Source organism: Phaethon aethereus (assembly GCF_964289735.1).
Source record: "Phaethon aethereus genome assembly, chromosome: 25".
Taxonomy (NCBI): domain Eukaryota; kingdom Metazoa; phylum Chordata; class Aves; order Phaethontiformes; family Phaethontidae; genus Phaethon; species Phaethon aethereus.
The window spans coordinates 3,697,071-3,718,483 of NC_138601.1; the positions used below are offsets into that span (position 1 = coordinate 3,697,071).

The 21,413-nt window shown below is 42.4% G+C and overlaps 1 protein-coding gene across 3 annotated transcripts in view; it reads left to right on the top strand.

Moving 5' to 3' along the window:
* Positions 1 to 21,413, top strand: part of TANC2 (tetratricopeptide repeat, ankyrin repeat and coiled-coil containing 2) — a gene marked incomplete at both ends in the record, with an annotated part of 209,210 nt that overhangs the window by 63,910 nt on the left and 123,887 nt on the right. Inside the window, one exon of one of the 3 annotated variants that reach the window (XM_082010630.1) lies at positions 19,591 to 19,701. The exons of the other annotated variants lie outside the window; for them this stretch is intronic. Within the exon in view, the coding sequence (XP_081866756.1) occupies positions 19,591 to 19,701 (111 nt within the window). The remainder of the gene's footprint in view (positions 1 to 19,590; positions 19,702 to 21,413) is intronic. 3 annotated transcript variants of the gene reach the window in all.

A 21,413-nucleotide genomic window follows, 5' to 3' on the forward strand; every position in this document is an offset into this window, starting at 1 on the left:
GAGTTTGGGTCCTCATTAGCATCCTGCCGTTCTTCTCACTTAATAATTTCAATTATTTCAATTTCAGTTATTTGACAACGCTGCAAAACCATGTTGTTACGCCGTGTTTTGGTACAACGCTCCCAAGGCAAACGTGTCTCGGATTGCTGTGATTGCGCGTGTGATGATTTGTGCCGACTGTTTCGCTCTGAACAATGAAACCCCTGTCCGACCGAGGAGAAGGGGATGCTGCAGCTTTAAAGCATCCAAGGGCTTACAGCCTTTTAGTATAAATTGTTCCCAGAATCCATGTCACAACTCCTTATATGGTGCTGCTTTTTTTCTCTTAGTTGCCATGACAACAGCAGCACTGCACCATTCATCAGCTCTGGTCCTGGGCTGCATTGCTAGCCCTTCGGCTCACTCCAAAATGTTCAGGAGAGCATCAGTAAATCCTTCACTCGGGGCCACTGCGCCACTATTTACCTGTTCTTTCAGCAGCTTGCTCTAACAAAAGAGCAAATTAAGCTGCGCCATAGAAAGAAACTGTAAAAATACTTCATTTTTCCCCCAAGGGAGGTGTATAGTCTGCATTTGCTGCAGCGTTCTGGAAGGAAAGGCTCTTTAATGCCGAGAGACTTAAGGAAGAGAGAAAGCCCTGTCTGTAAGCTTTTCTGAATTCATCTTCGAGCCCGCTCCCTGAGGACAGGGAAGATGCAGCCGTGATGCTTGTTAGGGGCAGTGGGCACCGCAGGGAGACGGTTGTGGTGCTTTTGGGAACCGAGCTTGACATCAGCAGCGGGAGGTGTCACCTGTAACATCATCCTGACGTTGTGAGCAGCGATGTGGAGCGAGCGGTGGGGAGAGGTGCGGACCGGAGGAGGATCTTTACTGAAGTGCGGCTCTGAAGGCACCGGTGCCCCTGAATTAACAGGCTTGCTGACCTCCTGCAAGATTGCACGTGCGCAGGTGATGGGGAGAGAAAACAAAGCCTTGTGAGTATTCGGGCAATTTGTCTTGCATGGACTTTGATTTAAATTGTGTTAGGCGTTCCTTGGCCTCCTTTACCTCCGCAGAAAATCAATGTAGAATAAGGATTCTGATGCTCCTAGTTTACAAGGAAGCCATTAGAAGGTTTTTAGTGTCGGTAACGGTTACGCTGCTTGGGTTATTTTTCTTTTAGTTGTTGTAATACTTTTACATAATCTGAGTTTGTCTCCTGCTTGCTGGGAGGTGCAGAATTTAATGTACAAAATGTAAAATGAATGTGCAGTGAAAAAATGCCGCTCCTCAGCATCGCTAAAATAGAACTACTGAGGAGTGACTTGGAAAATACTACAGATAGCAAGTGTTTTGTTTTTAAATTTTTACAACAATGGGATTGAGATAGGGTTTTCCTTTTGTATTGTCAAATGACCACAAATTAGATTTGAGTGGATTAGAAATCCCTGTGTGCTGGGGGAGAGATATTTGCTTCTCACTAAAAGAGTGAGATTTTTAATCGATGCTACTAGAATAAATACAAATGTGTAACCAATCATTTTCAAGGTATAATTTGAGGAGAACCTATTCAAATGCCTAGCGCTCACGTTGCATCTAATTTTTGAGGGATATTGTGCTTAAAATTGTTGGTGTTGGGACAGACTTTTATCCTTGTTAGGTATTTTTATATCGTACTGTTTGCAGTATGCTTACATTTCTTTTTATTGGGTTCTGTAACTGTCATGCTGTCAGGATGACATTGATCTGAAATCCATGGTTTTCGTGGAGGAGCGGAGGTTGGGTTGGAGGCCCACTCTTGCATTTCTGGACTGCACAGTAATGACAAGGACTGAGTTATCTGTGAAGTGCCGTTATATTCAGGGGTTTTTCAAGATGCGTAATGTATTTTTTCTGGGATAAATAATTTTCCTTTTTAATTTCCCCTGATGCATTGCAATCCGTGGCTATCCAGAGGTTTAACAAGTAGAAAACTTGTATTTTGCCAGAATTATTGAGTCGCTCCTTTTAAAAAAAATGACGTAAAACACACACAGACGCACACGCACGCAACATTTCAGCATGGTTTTGGCACCTGCGTTTTCAGTCCTGCCTTGTACTCTAGTGTGGCAAACTCTGATATCTCCAGCAATGAAACCTGCTGGAGAAGGAGGATGCACTTTCATTTACAAAGATGTATGCTGGATATTTTTTTCCTGTTGTGTCAATTCTTACTATTCATTTTTGGGATAACTTCATCCGTTATTTTTGGACTTGTGATGTGTTTTGACAGGCGTACACTTAAATGGAAACCAGCTGGGCTTGCAGAAATAAAACAGGTGGATGAATGTGTCTCTGTGGGTACCCACATATGCATGTTTATCTTTATTAAACAAGCATAACTCTTTATGTGAAATTGGTAAATTTCCCACTTAATTTTTTGGGGAGCTCCAAAACTGTCCCTGAAATTTATACAGCTAAATAGTATGTCTATTTGTGACTTTTTGAATTAAACCGTATCTTGTGTTGATGGTTTTTCTGTCGTTGGAGACCTGTCAAACCTGTGACATTTCTGCGTTAATTTAAGAATAGTTTGGATGTAACTTTTATTTTTAAATGGAGGGAAGGAAAAAACAGGTATATTGTATCTATTGGCTTTTGAAAGTCGCTAGCCAGTTTGAGCACAGGTTTTCCCAAATGCTGCTTACAAGACGAGCCCTGTTCTGTCCTGTTCTGACACACAACTGCCTTCCACATTGGCAGAATAGAAATCGTAACAGAGATATGCAGAAAATCCCCCATGCTTTCCCTTGATGTGTGCCGTGCGAGGTTGCCTGCCGGGCTTGCAGAACCTTTGCAGTTTGTTCTTCCCCAGGAATTTTTTTTTTTTTTGCGTTGAGGCTGTTCAACTGCTCAGACCTGCAGAGGATGGGGTAAACATGTCATCGCAGTACAGTAGCTGGGAAAAGGTGATATTAGCTTTTCATTTCAGATATTTGTGTATATGTTTAAGCAACGGGAGAACCCCAAAGGTTTATGTTTAGTGCAGATAACATTAAAAAGGCAAACAAAACAGCCCTGAACCTCCATGGCTTTTCAGAAGCTTAGAGCTAAGGAGCCTGTCCTTATTTCACACTGGTGCTGCACAAAATGGAGCATCTGTCACGATTACACTTCTGGCATGTGAGAATTTTAATTTTTAGACACAGCTAAGAGGTTTCTGTAGCAAGAGAAGGTGGTGTAGGAAGCCTCCTGTGGAGTTAAATCAGGCCATCACTCTTCCCTTTGCTACATCTTTCCTCCTCCTGCTCCTAGAGCATGCCCTCAGAGATGTTCTGTGCACTTGATCGTGCCCCTCCTTGTCAGCAGAGGGGCCTTCACAGGTCACTCTCTTTTGGAATAAGCTCTCGTCTCCGAGTGGGCTGCTTGCTTTCTAATCCTTTCCTACTTCGGTAACAAGAAGACAACCTGTTTTGGAAGCTCTTCGTCCTGTATCCTGCATGATCACACTGAGTTATTGGGTTGGATTACTTGTCCGAAGACTGACCGTTACTTCTGCAAAAGTTAATTGCTGATGCGAGCCGTACCTGGTTGCCTGTAATTGTGTAAGAAGCTTTGGTCAGGCTCCTCAAGACTCGGAGTATTACCGCTAAGTTTGGCGTGGTGCCGGGTTTGGGGTTCCCGCGGCATGTGTACAACGTTATGATGGGGTCACGTATTGCAGAGCTGCATGCGGGGCTTTCTTCACAGGTCCCTGACCAATGCCCAAAACAAACGGAAAGGTGGGAATTGAGATTGGTCGTTGGCTTTGGACCATGGCTTTGGCACTCGCTATCTCTTTCCGTGCTCTGTGGTGACTTCCCGTGAGTGGCTGTTGGTGCCGTGTAATTCCGTTCCTGGATACGTTGCTGATGTAGCTGCATGCATATGATTTGGAGTTGTATCAAAGATGGTTCTGGCCCAACATTCAAGCTGTGTTCCTATATACCTGCATGCCTTCTGTTGCCAGAAACGTTTACCCATGGTTCTTGCACCTCAGAATATGCAACAGTATAACCCACCCCTCTCCCCTGCACTTCGCTAAGAAATAACATATTGTCTGTTACCAAGATACGATTCTTGATTTATTTCCAAGTACGTATTGTGCGTATACATTTCTGAACGAGCTGCTTTCTTATTCCAGCATCCGCTTTTTTCATCGTTTAAACAATAGCCCTCGAAGTACCCAGTTTGTTGAACTCCAGCTGGTAGGCCTGAGATTTTTGCCCTGCCTGTGGACATGGGCATTTTTTCTGTCAAAAAGCAGCAGCATCCTACAGCTAAATGAAGTGAGAACACAAGTTAACCCAAACTGTTCTGAAATGGTACTTCGAAGAAAAAAAAAATCCTCGCTTCCAATATTTATTTGGTTCAGTACCTTTGTGTTTATTCAACCAGATATTTAGGGTCATGAGACCCCCCCTGCAGGGCTGCGTCCAGCTCTGGAGCCCTCGGCACAGGAGAGACATGGACCTGCTGGAGCGGGGCCAGAGGAGGCCCCAGCAACGCTCCGAGGGCTGGAACAGCTCTGCTGGGAGGACAGGCCGGGAGAGCTGGGGGGGCTCAGCCTGGAGCAGAGAAGACTCCGGGGAGACCTTCCTGCAGCTGCCAGGGCTGAGAGGGGCCTATAGGAAAGATGGGGACAGGCTTTTTAGCGGGGACACACTTTTTAGTGGGGCCTGAAGCAATAGGACAAGGGGTGACGGTTTTAAACTGAGAGAGGGCAGATTCAGGCTGCATATAAGGAAGAAATTTTTCACCATGAGGGTGGTGAACCACTGGCCCAGGTTGCCCAGAGAGGTGGTGGATGCCCCATCTCTGGACACATCCCAGGACGGGGCTCTGCGCAACCTGATCAAGTTGGGGATGTCCCTGCTCACTGCAGGGGGTTGGACTAGATGGATCTTTAAAGGTCCCTTCCAACCCAAAGATTCTGTGATTCTGTGTGCCGTGCTGTAACTGAATGCCACTTAACTCACAGGACCCACAGGTCTGGTCCGTGTCTGTCATGGTCAGAACTTGGCTGGGGCTTGTGGTGGCTGCCCAAGCGCCTCTTCCCTCAGGGCTTTGTCCTGTGCAGATGCTGACGCTTCTGATTACTTGTGGGTGGCAACTTGGCTGAAGATGGCAATATAAATGCCTGGTTTCACAAGTGATGCTGAAAGGGCTCCTCTTGGCTTGTTTGAAGGCGCTCTGCGTCTCACGGCAGCTGGAGATTGCATTGAGCCTGATGCCTCACCAGGTGCTACTTTAGGTCTTGACAGTTGATTGTTCTTCAGAATTTTCTAAACACAATTACAATTCTTTATCCTCTCCCTTCATCCCCCCAGTTAGAGAAGATGCTTTTGGAATTGTGTTCCCAAATTAGCCTGGTTATATAGGCAAGAGTTTTGGCAATGGGAAACGCAAATTTTCTGAAATATTAGAACGTTTCTAGAAGCTCGTCTGTTTTCTTGTATTTTGCACGAGAGAAATGAGTGATGTGGATCCGTACCTGTTGCTGGTACTGTTCTGGAAAATGGACCGATTCTTGCTGCCCACTTAATCCGAGGGCAGGTTGCATAAGGGGATGGCAATTAATAACTCCAAGATTGTCTTCTAGTAAAGGAATCACTGCTACAGAACATATGGGCTTAGTTTCATCTAGTACCATATTTGTTAAAAGATTATATTTGGACAGAAGGCATTTATGCATGTATAAATACATTGTTGTGCTGAAACGTTCTTTCTGATTGCCAAGTACCCAGCACTGCTGTGCAATAGCATTGCACATTTGATTTGTTTATACACACAAGATTAAATTTCTGCTTTCATGTTTGCATCAGAATAGTACTTAGTATATAGCGTTGTGTTACGGTTTGATTTCAGAAATAAGTGGTTTTGCACTATAAATATTTCATTACATGGTAATGATGCAGTTATATCTTAGCCTCATGTCAAGTTTGTTCTAAAGCTGCAGTGCCCTTTGTTTTACTATGTCAGATACCGTAACATTTCAGCAGAGGAAATGTATTGGTCAGCTTTTGTAAATCTGGAACGGCAGATGCTAATTTAAACCTAACATTGTTCTCTCCCAGTGTTGTAAAATTTCAACTCTTAAGAAAACAGAGCCTTGCTTATGTACTTTTGTTTTCAGCTGGGTATGCTTGAGTCTCAGGTTAGTTCACGCAGAGGTGAAAGGTGTGGACTGTTCCTTGCTCTTCTACATTTGTCTGGTTTTGCCTGTTTTATTCTTTTATTGTGTTTCTGTGATTTTTCTCCATAAATGTAACATAGATGAATTTTTTGTATACGGATTCCTGTCTACCCTATTTTTTAGGAAGCAAGACTTACTCTTTTCTTTCTGTTCAGTGGTGGAATCTTTCAGATCAAGATGTATTTGGACAAGTTAGTGGTCTAAGTTCTTTCTTTTTTCCTATGAGAATGTCCAGTTTTCTATTTAATGAGTATATGACTACAGAGAATGGTTTCTGAGTGAATTTGAAGAGCTCCTTAAGCTTTAGCTTTTGTCAAAGATTTGCAACTTCATTTTATTTCATTTCATGAAAAAAAGCCAACAACCAAACAGTTTGAACAGGTGAAGAAGCTAGTCCAGCGCTTTGCTCATAAGAGCAACGGTAATAATGAATTAACGTAAATCTAAAGGAGCTATACCAAAAAGACAGTAAATCCGACCTCTTGCCAAGCTGAGCTTCTACTATAACTGTGTATTTATGAACAATCCAGTTACTTTTTAAAAAGAACTAAATGCAAAGAAAAACTAGCTTTAACAAAACCGATCAACCCCTCCAAAAACCCCTAACCCTCCCTTTAAATAAATTAGGATGAGCACTGTAATGCTGCGTGTTCTAACGGTTAAATTATTATTATTGGCAATGCTGTTAACTGCTGATGGTAATAATTGACAGCTGGGGAAACTTTCGCCCTGTAATACCTAACTTGAAGACTTGAAGCGGTGAATACCAAAAGCACGCGGGAATTGCTGTGGGTGAGCACCAGGCATCGCACCGGCCAGCGCTGGTGTAGAGGAGGTTGGTGCTAAGGGCCGAGGCACTGAGCGGTCGGACCCGGGGCGGAGGGGTCCTGGGTGTCTCAGCAGTGGTTTCAGAGCTTTTGTATTGAATTTCTGCCTCTTTTCGTCTCTTCTGTTTCTGCAAAGTATCAAATCTGTTTAGAGGGTCGGAAAGAGGGCTGTAAGTCAGCTCACCTGGCTCGCTTCTCCTGGCCTGCCTTGGAATCCTCGGAACGGGCGACAGGAGAGCGAGCAGGAGAGGAGAGATGGGACAGCTATCCCATACCACGAAAACGGGATGGGGAGAAAGCGTAGGTGGAGAGAATGAAGCTTCAGTTCAGAGGGCAGAAAAGAACGCTGGATTTGACAAAGGATAAAGATAAAGTGAAAAAGGGAAGATAAGGGCGCTGAAGATGCAGGGACCCCAGGCAGGTGCGAGCTGGGGTAAGGCAGTGCTTCTGAGGCAGGTTACGCAACACGAGTTTGTTCCGGGAATTGCCTTTGTGGGAAGTAGAGGAGCAAGAATATCCTTGATCCTTCCATTGTAACGCCCTACTGAGAACGTCTGTGATGGGTAGGAAAACGGCTCAGCAGCGAAAGGAGGAGCAGCAGCCGTGCCCGGTGTCACCAGCACTTCTGCAGCTGCCAGAGCTGGACCAAGAGTCACTCTGGCGTTACAGACTGATTTAAAAAAAAATTTGGTTTTTTCCCCTGCTTTAAAAATCTGTTTGGCCCTAATAGAGCTTGATTCTTCTCGGGCACCAATGGCTGTATTTTATAAAATCAACCAGCCAGCACACGTGTTTAGACCCAGGGATGGATGGCGCATCACGGAGGGAGTTGTGGTCCTGCGCGTCTGCGATGAATGGTGCGGCTCCTTGCTTTGGTACCGTTGGCAGGTTGCAGAAAGCTTAAAGTTGGAATTTCTACAAGATTTGTCTCTTAAAAAATGAAGTCAGGCCTAGGAGAATGCCATTTTTTTTTTCCCCGTTACATTTTTCTTTTTACTTTCTCAGTCATGGAAGTGAATAGGTGTAAGTAAGAAAAGGTTTTTTTAAAGGGAAATCACCAGACTGATGCGTTTCTTTCGGTAGATGTTCACTGGCCTTGTTGTGTGCCATGACTTGTTGCTTAGAAATGGGCATCGATAGCACTGCCTTCCCAGCAAAGATAATGTTCTTTTCACTTGAAGGACTCAGCAGGACCTGGTATTTCATGGGCCGTCTCGCTGCTGTCGCAGGATGCATGTGTCACCAAAGCCTCGTAGAGATTGTTGGGTCTTAAATCCCACTACACAGAGAAACATTGCTCTCCCGTGTCTGCCTGTGTCGTTGCCAGGGGAGGTCCAGTTGGTTCTCTTTAACCGTCTGCGTTCACACAAATAATTACATGTTCATCAGATATTTTAATTAAATCATTTAGGCACGCCATGTTTCCTTGTCCCTGTTCCTCTGTAGAAGGAAAGGCTGATGAGCAGTCATCACTTCTCAAAACAGAAAGTTCTAACAGCTCATTTACTTCTACAAGTAAATAAAGAATTTGAAAAGCAAAGAATAAATTACTGAAAACTAAAGGTGGTTGAATGGTAGCAGTTTCCTCAGGTAAAAAACCGCCTTGTAAACACAGCATAATAGAGTTTTTCAAGTGTTCACAAGCAAGTTCAGCTCATTCAGGCTTGTGTCTTGCCAGATAAGCAGCTTCATTTTAAGGATATAATATTCTGTGACGCACCTCCCAGCAAAGAAATATGGCTCCTAAATGCAGTTTCATATCAATTGAACAATTATGCCTACATGTCAGTGTAATTACAGGTCTGCCTTTATCAGCTAAACCAACTAAATTAGTTTTAGCACAGCAAAATTTGGATGACTGACACATAAATAAAATCACCTTATCCGTTCACATCTTTTGCCTTCATTTTAAATGCTGTTGTCAAGTAATGAATTTATATCAGCTCGTATGATATATAGTCTTGGTCATAAAAAATGGTATTGTATAGTGAACAGGATCTAGTCTCGTACGTGCTTTAACATGGCGTCACTTGGGCTTTGAATGGTAGCATATTTTACGATTTAGCCATCTGTCTTTTAGTGGTTACAGTATCTTGGTATGATCTTAAGGATATGGTGGGAGAATGAATTGGATTTTCTTGATGTGCAACTTAGGCTTACTCCTGGCCTCGGCCCCTGTCACTTCCGTTCAGATTCTTTTTTTAATTTGGCTGTATAATTTGATGCCTACCTTTTGATCACTCTTGGCTGCTTGTAAAATACTTGCTTTCTTGCAGCAGTGTCTAGAGTGAATAAGTCCTTTTTGCTGTTCTTTTTCAGATCCCTTGCAAGCCTAGTGCAATTTTCAAATTTTTTACTGCTATAATAACAGAGGAGCAGTAGAACACAGAACAGCCCAACCTCACACGCAGCTTTAGAAGAGGCAGCAGGTACCGACCTCGTCGGTATGGACACTGCAAAGAAAGAATGACAGAGAAGTGGGTCTGTCTCAGACGGCAGCGATGGTAGAGCAGGTCATAAAAACAAGTTGTGACAAAGCATGAGAACCAGAAGGTGTTCAAGGATTCTGAATTACTGTCTTTGCTGGGTAACCCCTCGTTTATAACTTCCTTAACACCAGGTGGATGAAAGGTGGTTATTATGGCATCAAGTATTAAAAAGGGCTCTGGGGGAGCTCTGGGAAACTACAGACCTGTTGGCCTGATGTCTGTATGGAGCAAGTTAATAGAAGGTGGTGTGAAGGGTAGAATTAATCTCACCTGGGTAAACAGAATATGTTAGGAAGAACGAGTATTGCCTAGTTGAGTATTGCCTAGTGGCGTTAGGCTCCATCAGTCTGTTGGGATGTCTTTGGAAGAGTCATCATCCGTGTGGAGGGGAATCCAAGTTGCTAGTTTCTTTGAGTTTGCAGAAATGAGGTCAGCAGTGCAGAACTGGGAAGTGTTTTTTCAAACCATGTAGTTAATTTGCAGGAAGCTGTCCTGCGAGGTGGTGTGAATGCTGAAAATTTATCTCAAAAAGTGACTGGTTATATTAACAGAAGATGAATTTGTTACGGGCTTCGGCGATAACGCCTCTGGCTCTAAGTCCCTGCATCGCAACGTGCAAGAGGCTGTGCAGGGCTCTCGTCATCCCCTTTTCCACGCTCTCTCCTAGGTGTCTGGTGTTCACTGCTAAAGACAGGTTGCTGAGCTAAATGAACCCGATACTCCCATTCGTACGGGAAGGACGGCAGTTCGCAAAGGCACACCGTTTCCTGAGCTCTCCTCTCGCATCGCAAGCGCTCAAAAAAATGTTGGTGTGATAGGGTAGGAGAACAGCAGTTCTGTGGCTTCACAGCTACGCATTGCGATTCAAATATTATTGTAGTCAAATCTCAGCGTAAATAAAAAAGAAGAGAGTTGCTGTGCAAAAGAGGAAAACACGCTACCAGGAAGATCAACCTTATTCTGGAAGTGGTTATATTACACTTGCTCTTTTCTTCTGTGGGAAGAATCTTCAGTTAAATATATTTTCTTTTTTTCTAGTGACTTGAGATAAATGAAGCTGTGTTAAATGTTCAGATAGGTTTCTACAGGCTGTCTTGTTCAACATGTGCGATTTAAAAAAGCCCCACAAAACAAAAGCCCCTTTGTTGAGGACACTGTAGCAACCAGGCATTTTTTCCCCAAGATCTGTCTTATAATCAGCTTCATACAGAAAAGAGGAAAATGTGTTTGCTTCAGTAGTTCTTTAATTAGTTTCTGGTTTCTCTCATGAAAGATTACCTTGAAATCTGAGCTTTGTGTTTTGATGAGTCGGACTTTATATTTAGAGAACAGTGAAACAGTTTCTTTCTAAACAGTGAATTAATGGGGTTACCTACAATTTGGTTAAAGTGACGAAGCTCTTTGCTGCCTTCTTTAGAATAAATGCCCTTTACAGTATATCCAGGTCTTTGTTGGATAGTTTTCCTCATTTTTACTGCTAGTGCAATATTTGAGTCACTGAATTGCTGAAAGAACAACTCCAGGATAGTAGGAGATTAAATGGGAATAACACGATTCAGCACTCATGTTTTGTTGCATTCTCCTCTCATCTGTTTTAAATTTAACATTTAATGAAATAAAACTGTTGGGAAAAGGGATATGAGGGGGGTGAGGAACACTTTCCCCTTCAGCTCTGCCCCGTCCCATTGCTGCCATTTGGGAGGGTTCTTTGGGTGTTTAAGCAGAATATACATAGGCTTAAAATTTTGATGACATGATTTCATCGTGTAGTTCCAGGTCTTCTTTCACTCTGGTTTGTCGTAGTATAACCAAAGTCTGAAACTTGAAAAGGAAAACTGACTGCGCCAGAAATCTATGCAAAAAGTCAGTGGATGAATTGCCCATTTTCATAACAAGATGATTTAGAAAGCTGGAGCAAGTGATGCTGACTTCCTTTGTCTTCTTCCATCCTCCTCCTCTTATACACAAGTTTCTACCTTGAGTCAACATGAGGAATTTCTACTAAAAGACTCAATTTTAAAAGACTTCAGAAGATGCTGAAAGGAAGAATTCTAGATGGGAAATGATGTGGGGAAGTCTACTACTGTGACACAGCTCCGAGGAGTCAAAACCAATTTGACAAGTTTGAATGGAAAGATGAAAGTACCATATCCTCCTCCTGCCATGTCTATATGTTAATTAAATAACTTGCTTCTCCTCAAAGCTGTCTCCCCTACGGGGATAAAGACTTTTTGGCAGCCCACATTGGAAATAAACTTATCTACAGAGAAAGAGAGAGGGTTTTTTTTCTTTCTGCGATCATTAAGGAGCAACTTTCTTCCTAAAGGCTTGCCAGAGTATTCTAGGCAACAGCTGCTCAACAGATTCATGCTGGGATGCTCTGCCTGGTCTAACCTAAAACTAAAACATTTGGGCTGACCCAGGAGAGGGCTGGTTTGCAGTCTGTTGTCTCCAGCAGTGATAAGTTTGATAACAAATTGCTATTCCATTTGCTCTAAATGACAGAAAATAGTTGCATAGTAATAAGCAAAATGGAAATTGAGCTAAAGTTCTTTCTGGAAATGCAGAGTGCATACAGGTTAGTATTTTAGGCAAAATTATTTTCTTTCTGAATACATAAATTTCTTGCAAACATTGTTGTACTAGCCATTATTGATCACTTCACACAGAATCTGTATTATTTTATTCTCTACGTATTTGAAATACATGTAAGTGTTTCAAAACTAAGTTATTTTCTCCCTTGAAAATTGATTAGGGGTGCCTATTCATACAGCAGGTGATTTTGATCAATTATTTTTTTTTATTTGGGAGAGGTTGTAGTAATTCAAGTAAGATGAGTTATAGTTTGGTTTGATTAAAATCCTTTTCTAGAAGACTTATTCCTTTCTGATGTCATTGAACATCTTTTTAATAATGCTTATCTTTTTTATAACGTTACTTCTATGGCTCGATAGTTTTTTCTGTGCCTTGTACAGAACTTTTAATCTGGAGAGAGACAGAGAGGGTGACATAATTTTCCAGTAGGTCTCTGTGGTCCCACAGGATCACAGAATCCACTCTTCCAGAGAAGGTTATTCCTCATTTTTAGAAAAAACATTTTCGGAAGCAGTAATATGCAAAACCTTCATGTTACAGACTTCTTAGAGTTTCAAGAAGAATATTTAAATTAAGATGGTTTTTGATAGTTGCTTATTTTAACTCTCCTTTCCCTTGGAGAAGCTGTTCTTCCATTACCAGCTCGCTGGACTCTCTTCCTGCTTTTTTTGCTCTGTTCCTCTTTCCACCTTTGTTTCCTTCAATTTTCTTGTTTCAGGACCTTATCTCCTAAACTAAACACGTTTTCTGAAAGTTTTGGAACGAGTATGATGTTTCCAGACAACACATTGTTCTCACTACTTGTATGTTCTGCCCTACCCACGATGCTGCGATAACAGTGGTGAAAGGAGAGAGGCTTTAAAATGTAATTAAAAAAGCTTTTATACTCTTAAATAACAAAAGGGAAAAAACTGTTCCTGTTACACAATGGTTTCTGTAAAATAATGCTGGATTATCTAAAGAAAGATCTTAACCTGTAATTTCGCTGTTTTAATTTTAATGATTTTTTCTTTCAATTTATACCTAAAAATCCCAGTTGCACATAGCTGGTATATTAGTGCCACAGCAACAATAATCATGTGGTCTGTACTTTTTTCTTTTTACGGCTCTTAGCTCAGCAAAATAAAAGAGTCATTTGGGATCAGAGGCGGCACCGAAAGCTACGTCTCTCGTGTTTTGGGTGTAGTCCAGCTGTGTTGAATCTGACAGTTATTTGTTCCAGGAGCTCCGTGGATCAATAGCACTGCAGCACTTAAAACATTTTAGTACGAGGGAGACTTCAATAAAGTCTACTCTCCGCAGCATTACGTAGCCGTTGGGCAGCTTCCAGCACGTGAATCAGCCCTTGGCACGGCGGCCGTCGTTATTAACTAAAGATGGGGAAGGGATGATGCGCAAAGCACCTACTTTTAGTCTCTTTGAATACCAGTTTTCTGAAGTTGGCTCTTCCCATCACAGCCTAACTCTGGCAGGATTTTCTAAAAGCTCGTGCCTTCGGGGGATTGCTTTCTCTCCGTACAGAGTTTGTACGATGATGTTGTGCTTAAAGTTGTACAGATACAATATTTGAGCGCAAAATTCAGCTCCTCTTCAGCTGAACCAGTCACGAGAGGTGAGCGTGCAGTAAACACAGAGCAGTTCACTTGTTTTCAGCATTCGTGGCACTCTTTCATGTCGTTAGCCTGGGATAAATCCAGCATTTTTACAAAAAGATAGCAAAATTCATTCGTTCATCCTCTTCTGGCAGAGGAATGCTCAAAGCATAGCTGAAATTCAGCTGTACTTGTGTGCGTAAGGCGGGGAGAGGACAAAACTGGGGAGAAAAGGCGGTTTTGAGCCGAACTTCTTGGCTGGACTCTGCTCAGGACCTGCCCCGTAGGAGCGAGTCGGGAGAATTCAGGCGTGTGGCCACGCTGTGTTTGTATTTATAACGAAGGAGCGTGCGAGTCTGTGTAACGGCAAGCTGTAGTGGTTTGCGTTAACGCGGTTCCGGGCACCGTAATGTACATTCCTCTAAGGCTTGTAAGGCGCTGATACAAGGAGAGGCTCCCGGGTGCCCTGGGGTGGTCAAGCCACCATTCATCCTATGGAAGAAGAGTCCGTGTTTCCTCCAGCATCATCTTTGTCCGTTGATAGATGGGTTCCTTTTGTATCTTGTATGGGTGTATACACACACACAAAGTATAGGTATATAAGATCGTAGTCAAACCATGGAATGAGTTCAGATCTACTGAAATTACTGCCTGGAACAACGCTTTGCCCATCTGCTCATTAGATGTTAATGATCCTTTTTTTTTAGTGAAACATTCCTTTCAGACCTGAAAGGGAATTTAGTAGATGAAGCCTTTTGCTAATCCATAAGAATTTTCTTTTATCAATGCCTTTTAATCTAAAGAATACCTTTTTCTAATTAAAAAACTAACTCCTTTATCAATGATGCGACCATGAAATGATGATGTGGAAGATGCAATAGAATTAGGAAGCTCAGTAGGCTGAACTAGAGCGCAATGCTGATAGAGATAAAATTATCACTCTGAAAGAATAAACACATCTTGTTTTTTCTTCAGTTTATTTTTATTTGGTAGCGGATTAGATTCTTGGTGGTGTTCAAAGCAGCACCAGAATTGATCCCAGTGCTCCAGCCAGATGTACAAAAGGACGAACCGTCAGCAGCTCCTGACGTTTGAAGAGTTATCTGTGTCGGAGGGGCCGCACGACTCGCCCGTACTGCTCATTCCAGGCTCTGGAATGAGATCTTCAGGAATAACTACTGTGGGCATACGAGTTTGAGGAATATTATAAATTGGGCTCACAGTTTCCGTTTCTCAGGTGGACATTCCTTCTAAATACTCTGAATCTCTGTTTTTAAAGAGGCTCTTAAAAAGCCGATCTGCAGGCTGGTTGACATTGCAGCTTCTAATAAAACATTGTCTCTAGTGTTAGTTTAACAGGGCTTTATTGCGTTCCCGTGCATCTATTCTGAATACCTGTTTGCTTATGTATGCTTTTTCATTCACACCTAGCTGTAGAGTGAGGTGACAAGGTTATTTCTCTTCTGTCATCAGAGGTAAGAATATGGAGTGTCTCCCATCGCTGATGAAGAAGCGTTGGTGGTGCTCAGCAGGTCTTTGTGTTTTATTTTCCTCCATTGTATGGCTCTTCTAGTGTAAGAAGCCGCGTGCGGGATAATAGTTAACAGGCAGTCCTGAAACCAGATAAGAGAATTCTTCCTTTTTAGAAGGGCAGTTTCTCTCAAATATGTATTTTCCCCCAAAATGCGTTATATACAATTTTAAAATTAGTTTAGCCTCCTGTCTGTTTTGAAGACTGGGATTCAGTCATTGGCGACAACATTGTATTTACAATGTCTGTGTGGATATTAAAGAGAATTAGCATGAAGACCAAGAGCAAATAATTTATATCTTTGTCCCCACTGGAAGATAGACCACCTGCTGCAGAGTGTGTCATAACTTAGCCATCTAATTAAACTTTCTGAATGCTTGCCATGGTAATTGTTTTGCATTACATGGTTAATTCCTACCCTAGAATTACCATTGCTTTCCTTGCACAGGAAGAGTTGCTGTCAAAGTCAAATGAGAATTTTATTTGTACTGAAGGAAGGATATTCAGTTTTGCTCTACTGGCTTGGATACCGATGGGGATTAATCTCGCTAAGAACTGCAGGAACCAGCCCCAGAAATGTGCCGTATTTGTTTTAAGTAACTTCTCTAGCTATTTAAATTTGAGTTCCGACATTAGTAGTAGCAAGTCAGTTCCTACATGATGCCAATATTATGTTTGTCATTGAGCCCTTGGGAACAGGACCGGCCCGTTGAGCGTACGTACAGCACGGGCTGCTGCCGTCAGCTCCTGGGCCGGTGGGACGTGAGGGACGGGCCTGTGACTGCAGGCTGCTTGTAATCGGAATGTTTTTCTGAATTCAGTGTGCATTTTGCAGTTCTAGAAAGACAGCGTTACCAACTACTGACCCCTTCACTTAATTCATTATATTTTTATAACTGGTTATTGCAAATACTTTCTTTCCTCCGTATTTTTGGAAGAAACACTGTTCTGTGCTCAAAAAAATGCAGTTGTGTGACAGGAAGGGCTATTTCGATGCTGTTTAATGCCTAGAGTTGGTCTGTTTTCTACAGAAAATCCTACAGAAATAGGACGCCTAAGGGACAGAGGCAGGTATAGAATATTTCAAATAATTTTTTCATGCTTTTGTTAGTTTTTATAATATGTGCCAAACGCTCATCCTGAGACTGCGATCATAAGATTTGCCTGTGCTCATGGGAGGATGTTCAGGACCTAGGCAAACTTGTGCATGGAAAGTCGCTTCCATAAAAAGATCAATGTTATCCTTTAACATTTGGCTAAAAAATGGCAAAACAGATTTCTGAATTTATGGCATTTCCATTTGATATTTATTGCTATTCCAGTAGAAGACTAATGCCCAAGTATGAATCTGTCAGGATAATCTTCATTCAGACAGGAGTCAGGAGTGCTTAATTCTTCTACGTGAAAATCCTCCTTTCACGTAATCAGGTTACATATGAGTTAGGAGGGCTTTTTGACTTTTTCAGGTTCAGAATATCTGAAATCAAAGAAACTGTTGCTCTGTGGCTTTTTCCTGATCTGCAGTCACACTGAGAAGGTCATATTGACTCAAGCCTTTTAAAGTAAACTGTTGTCTTTAAGTCATGTTGACATAGCGTTATCTTGGCTGGTGGTAACGTGCGTTTTCAAGACTGAAGTCATGCTTTTTAGGGAATAAAAACATAAATCCTGTAAAATGGCATGTATGACTAAACTTGCAGTACAGTGAGAATTCATCTTCTTGTTAATATGAAGTTCTTTGTTGTCCTCATAAAAAAATCAGTGGATCAGCTCATTGAATCCACGAGCTGATCCCTTCTGCTGTCGTAGGTCAGTTGTTTGGAGAAGGCAGGAATTAATCGGGTGAACAATGGCAGCTAGGGTCGGCTCCTCAGTGAGGAATAGAGAAGATCCAGCAGAGATGCAGAAATACAACCCACGCTGAAGTGGCAAGGCTGCCGTATCCATTCCTTACGGATGGGATCTGACCCCTTAGGTGCTGAACCGTGGAAACATGCAGGTTCTGCGTCTTCTGAAGACTTCTGAGTCCTCCCAGAAAGCGGCGTAGTCGGTAGCATCAGCCCTCTCTTTTTTAAATTTCTTCTTCCTCTTTGGGTTAGTAACTCAAATAATCTTTAGTGCAGAACCTTCTGGTGACAATCCCATTGCAGTCATTAACATCTCTCAAACTATGAAAACCGTGTTTGTTCTGTATTTCAGAACAAAATGAGCACTGCCAAGTGTCGCGTTGGGTGATTTACGGTTCTAGGGTTAGCCAGAAATGATAAAGAAACAAAAGGTGAGCAATTTCTAATATATATCTTATAAAAATGACTGTTACTGGGGCTGTGGTAAAACATTTGAAGTAAACATATTTGTTAAAACTGCAATTACCAATGAAATATTAGCAGTTTGGCCCGTGCAGAATTATTATTCTAAACAATTTTCATGTCATAGTAATAATCTTCTCACTATTTACGTGTTTTCATTACATCAGTATCTGGCACAAGATCGTTACGGTGAATGATTTTTTCACTGGTTTGGCCGAATTGCAAGCTGATGGGGTGCTTGTGTGTGCGTGGCGGGGGGGCTGGTTTTTTTAGTAGAATTGAGTACTGGCTTGTGGCATTTAGCATCGGGTTGTGCGTCTGAGCTGGGCTGCGCATCCCTGCGCCGGCTCCTGGAGCACATCCTTCACGTGCCTGTGGGACGGCGGTGGGTCCGGGGGGAGGAGGGGGCTTCGAGCTGCCCTTATCGCCCGTCGGCCCCTCTCGCATTCCTCTTGCCCGGCTCGGCTCGTGTTACTGGCCCCGGGGGCTCGGGAGGGGAATGTGCTGTAAATATGGCCAGTATTCATCCAGGATTTTCTCGTGCAAGATGGTAGCCTGATCAGATCAGGTCTCCTGGGGTGGATCATTAGGGGACAGAGTCAGGAGGGTCTGTAGCACCCGGTTTGTTACGGGGCGGGTGGGTGTCTGACTCCTTGCCTATATTCTGCCCCACAGGGACTTTCTGTTGAAAACACATACCCTAATCTTTATCTCTGTTTTCCCCGCCCTTCTTTTAAAAACTCCCGTGATGGCTAATCTTCCGGCTCCGAGCGCGTGAGGTGTGCGCAGCCTTTCCGATTCCTCATCGCCAGAACCGCGACGCCTTTCCCAGCCGCAGGGCCGGCCGCGCCGGCCGCCCTCCTTCCACGCGCGAGATTTGTTGCTGCCTCAGGGGTCGTCGCTTGACCCGTTGAGCTTTTATTACAGGAGATGCACGCGAACAACCCTGTGTCGTCGTCCCCATCTTTAGTTTCAGATCCCGAATTTGATTTGCAGGACAGAGAACAATAAATATAAATGATGTAGATCGAGACCGTGACGCTGAGAATCCCAGAGGCGTGCAGCATGCTGACCCCCGGTGCCGTCTCTGCAGTGGCTTTTCAAATTAGCCTTTCACTTTAGTGGGCATGTGAGTTTAACTTTGAACTGTAATATAATAATCTCTGCATATAACTTATTCGCTAGTTCTATTTCTCTGACTGGTAGAGAAAAGTTTATAAAATATATTTTATATAGAAATATTTCTAGGTATATAGAAATATTTCTATATTTTATACAGAAAATAAAAGTTTTAAAACTTTTACTAATAAAAGTGTTGTAACAATTCTTTCATTACAAACGAATGTTGCGCAGAACTTCGTGTCTTTTAGGATTCAGAGTGTTAAAACATGCAGAACAATCCCATTTCTCTAGCACTAGTAGTCAATGCAGGTTTGTTACAGACAGTTTTACCTTTTCCCTGTTCTTTATTTAATTCTTTTGAATCTTTTCTGGATTTGCAAGGATAACAGTGGAGTGCTCATTTTTTGTCTTGGGCAGCATTAACTTTAATCTTTTGTGTTGAAACCACCAAAATGGTCAGACATTCAGAACATTTTGAATTTGAAATTTTATGTTCAAAGGAAACAGTTACTGAACACATAATTTGTGTGTTCATTTTCGATATTTATAGTTAAGTATCTTAAACCCTGATGGGCTCTGTGTACCTCACTATGATCGTAGCTTTTCTACGGTTGCTGAATCCAGGCCCGTTTGCTTCCTATTAAAAAAATTAAAAAAATTTAACAAAGTTGGAAAAAAGGAAGTGTTTAAGAGTATCAAGAATGTGCCTCGGTACTCGCACACTTTAAATTAAGACTGTACAGTTTGAAAGTTTTAACAAGAGCCATCTCCTTTGTAAAGAATGCAGATAATTTTTTTTTCCTGGCAAAAAAAAAAAAAGGGGGTAACCTGATATGAGTCTGACAGTGTCGTTTAGTTAAGTGCTTCCATCTGTTGCTTGCTATTTCCCTTACTCATGACCTCTCTTTCTCTCTCCCCCTCCTTCTCCTTAGCCCCTTTGAGGAAAGCAAAGTTTGTTGAGAGCCCTCGAATCCCAGAGTCTGAGCTTGGCTCCCCAACACTTTCTTCAGCACAGAAACTGGACGTTGATGCATACTGCCCCGGTAAGCTGCATGCGAAGGCTCTGCGTTAAAAGAGGGAGAACAGGCAATTCCAGCCCAGAAGTATTTTTAAATGTAGCACAGCTCCTTTTACTAGATGGTTGATTGGACCTTCCCCAGCCAAGTTTCGTTGACTTGGAAACTTGAATAAGTATTAGTTTCTAATTGATACCCGTTTATGTTTGTTACTTGCAATTTTGTGTGTGGCCACTCTCCCCTCAGAATAATTTAGAAGATGTAGAGAGAGTTACTTTCGAGAAGATAAAAATGATCCAATAAACTTACTACTTCAAATTTAATTTTTAATGCTGGTCTTCAGGGAGGCTGGAGTAAAACCACATTTCAGAAATGTCATTAAATCAACTGATGCAAAACTATGGGATCTTGTTTACCTGCATCCAAGAATATTGCTGTTTGGTTTTGTTTGTGGTTTTTTGGGTTTTTTTTTTAAAGAAATATCTTCTAATTTATGTATCCTGTAGTAATTGCTTTTAAAAGTATATATCTTGCTAGAGGCCTCTGGTTGAAACATAAATAGACGTGGGTCGTGCCCCTCCCTGGCTTAACCGCGTACGCATCTGGGTGTCCGGGCAGGCAGTTGCATAAATACCTTCAAGCCCAGACAGACCTCGTGCAGATGTGTGCGTGCCGTTAAATCTTTATATAGCTGCATCTCGCCGCCAGCTCGGTATCATTTCCCAGATTCTTCCTAACTTGGAAGTAGCAACCTGGGGAGGGCTGGAGGCTGCGGAGGTGCTGCCCTCGGAGGAGGCTGGGACCGGCGCTGTCTTAAAGCAGCAGCAAGTGTTTCAGTGGATTTTTTGCTGAATTCTGCGGTTTCCTCCCCTGGCTTTCCCTGGTTTACGAACCGAAGGGATCCATATTCATCATAGGCCTTGGATGGGGTAAAAAGATGTCGAGTGTTTTGAAATGGCATGTAAATATGTGACATCTTCCTCTTACATCTATAGCTACAGTAGAAAAGGTCATATTAATAAATGAGTCTCTGAAATCGGGGTATTGTTTATTTCTGTGGATGCTGAGCTTACAGAGTATTCACTACTGGAGGAATTAATTGAATGTTGTCCAGATTTTGAATGTGGGTTTTCTTGAATGTATTGTGTTGGAAAGAGGAGTTGTCTTAGGAAAAAAAAAGACAGTCCCTGTGCTTGGAAGTGCATCCTTTGAGGCCATAGTTGCTGTGAAAAGTGCTCCTTCTTTTTCAGTCATCATGAATTACAATTAAAATTTTGCTGTTGCAGCCCTTTCTTCTTCTGACTAAATAGCTTCTACTGTCATGTTTATAATTGTTAATAATTACAAACTTATTACGATTGCATCCGCAGAGAATTATAACGGCATTGTAAATTTGGCTTAAAAAGCATAAATTCCACATTCCCATGTCTTGCGTTACGTCTTGCAGGCATGCTTGCATGTGTGTCTCTCCCCGCTGCCCCAGCCTGGCTTGCCAGGCTGTTTTGAAGGGCTCCTGCCAAGCCCAGGAGCGTGCTCCAACAGTGGCATCTGTGGGGTTTGGGAGTTTTGGGTTTGGGTTTTTTGCTTTTTGACCTCCTCCTCTTGCTGATAGTGTAGATCTGAAAGGAAAAGTGGAGTTTCCTACTGCCTTGAAGTATCATTAAAGAAACATGAAGCATCATTAAGGAAGGAAAAAAAGTAAGAGGGTTGCCATAGTGCGTGCTAGTGAATGGCACGAA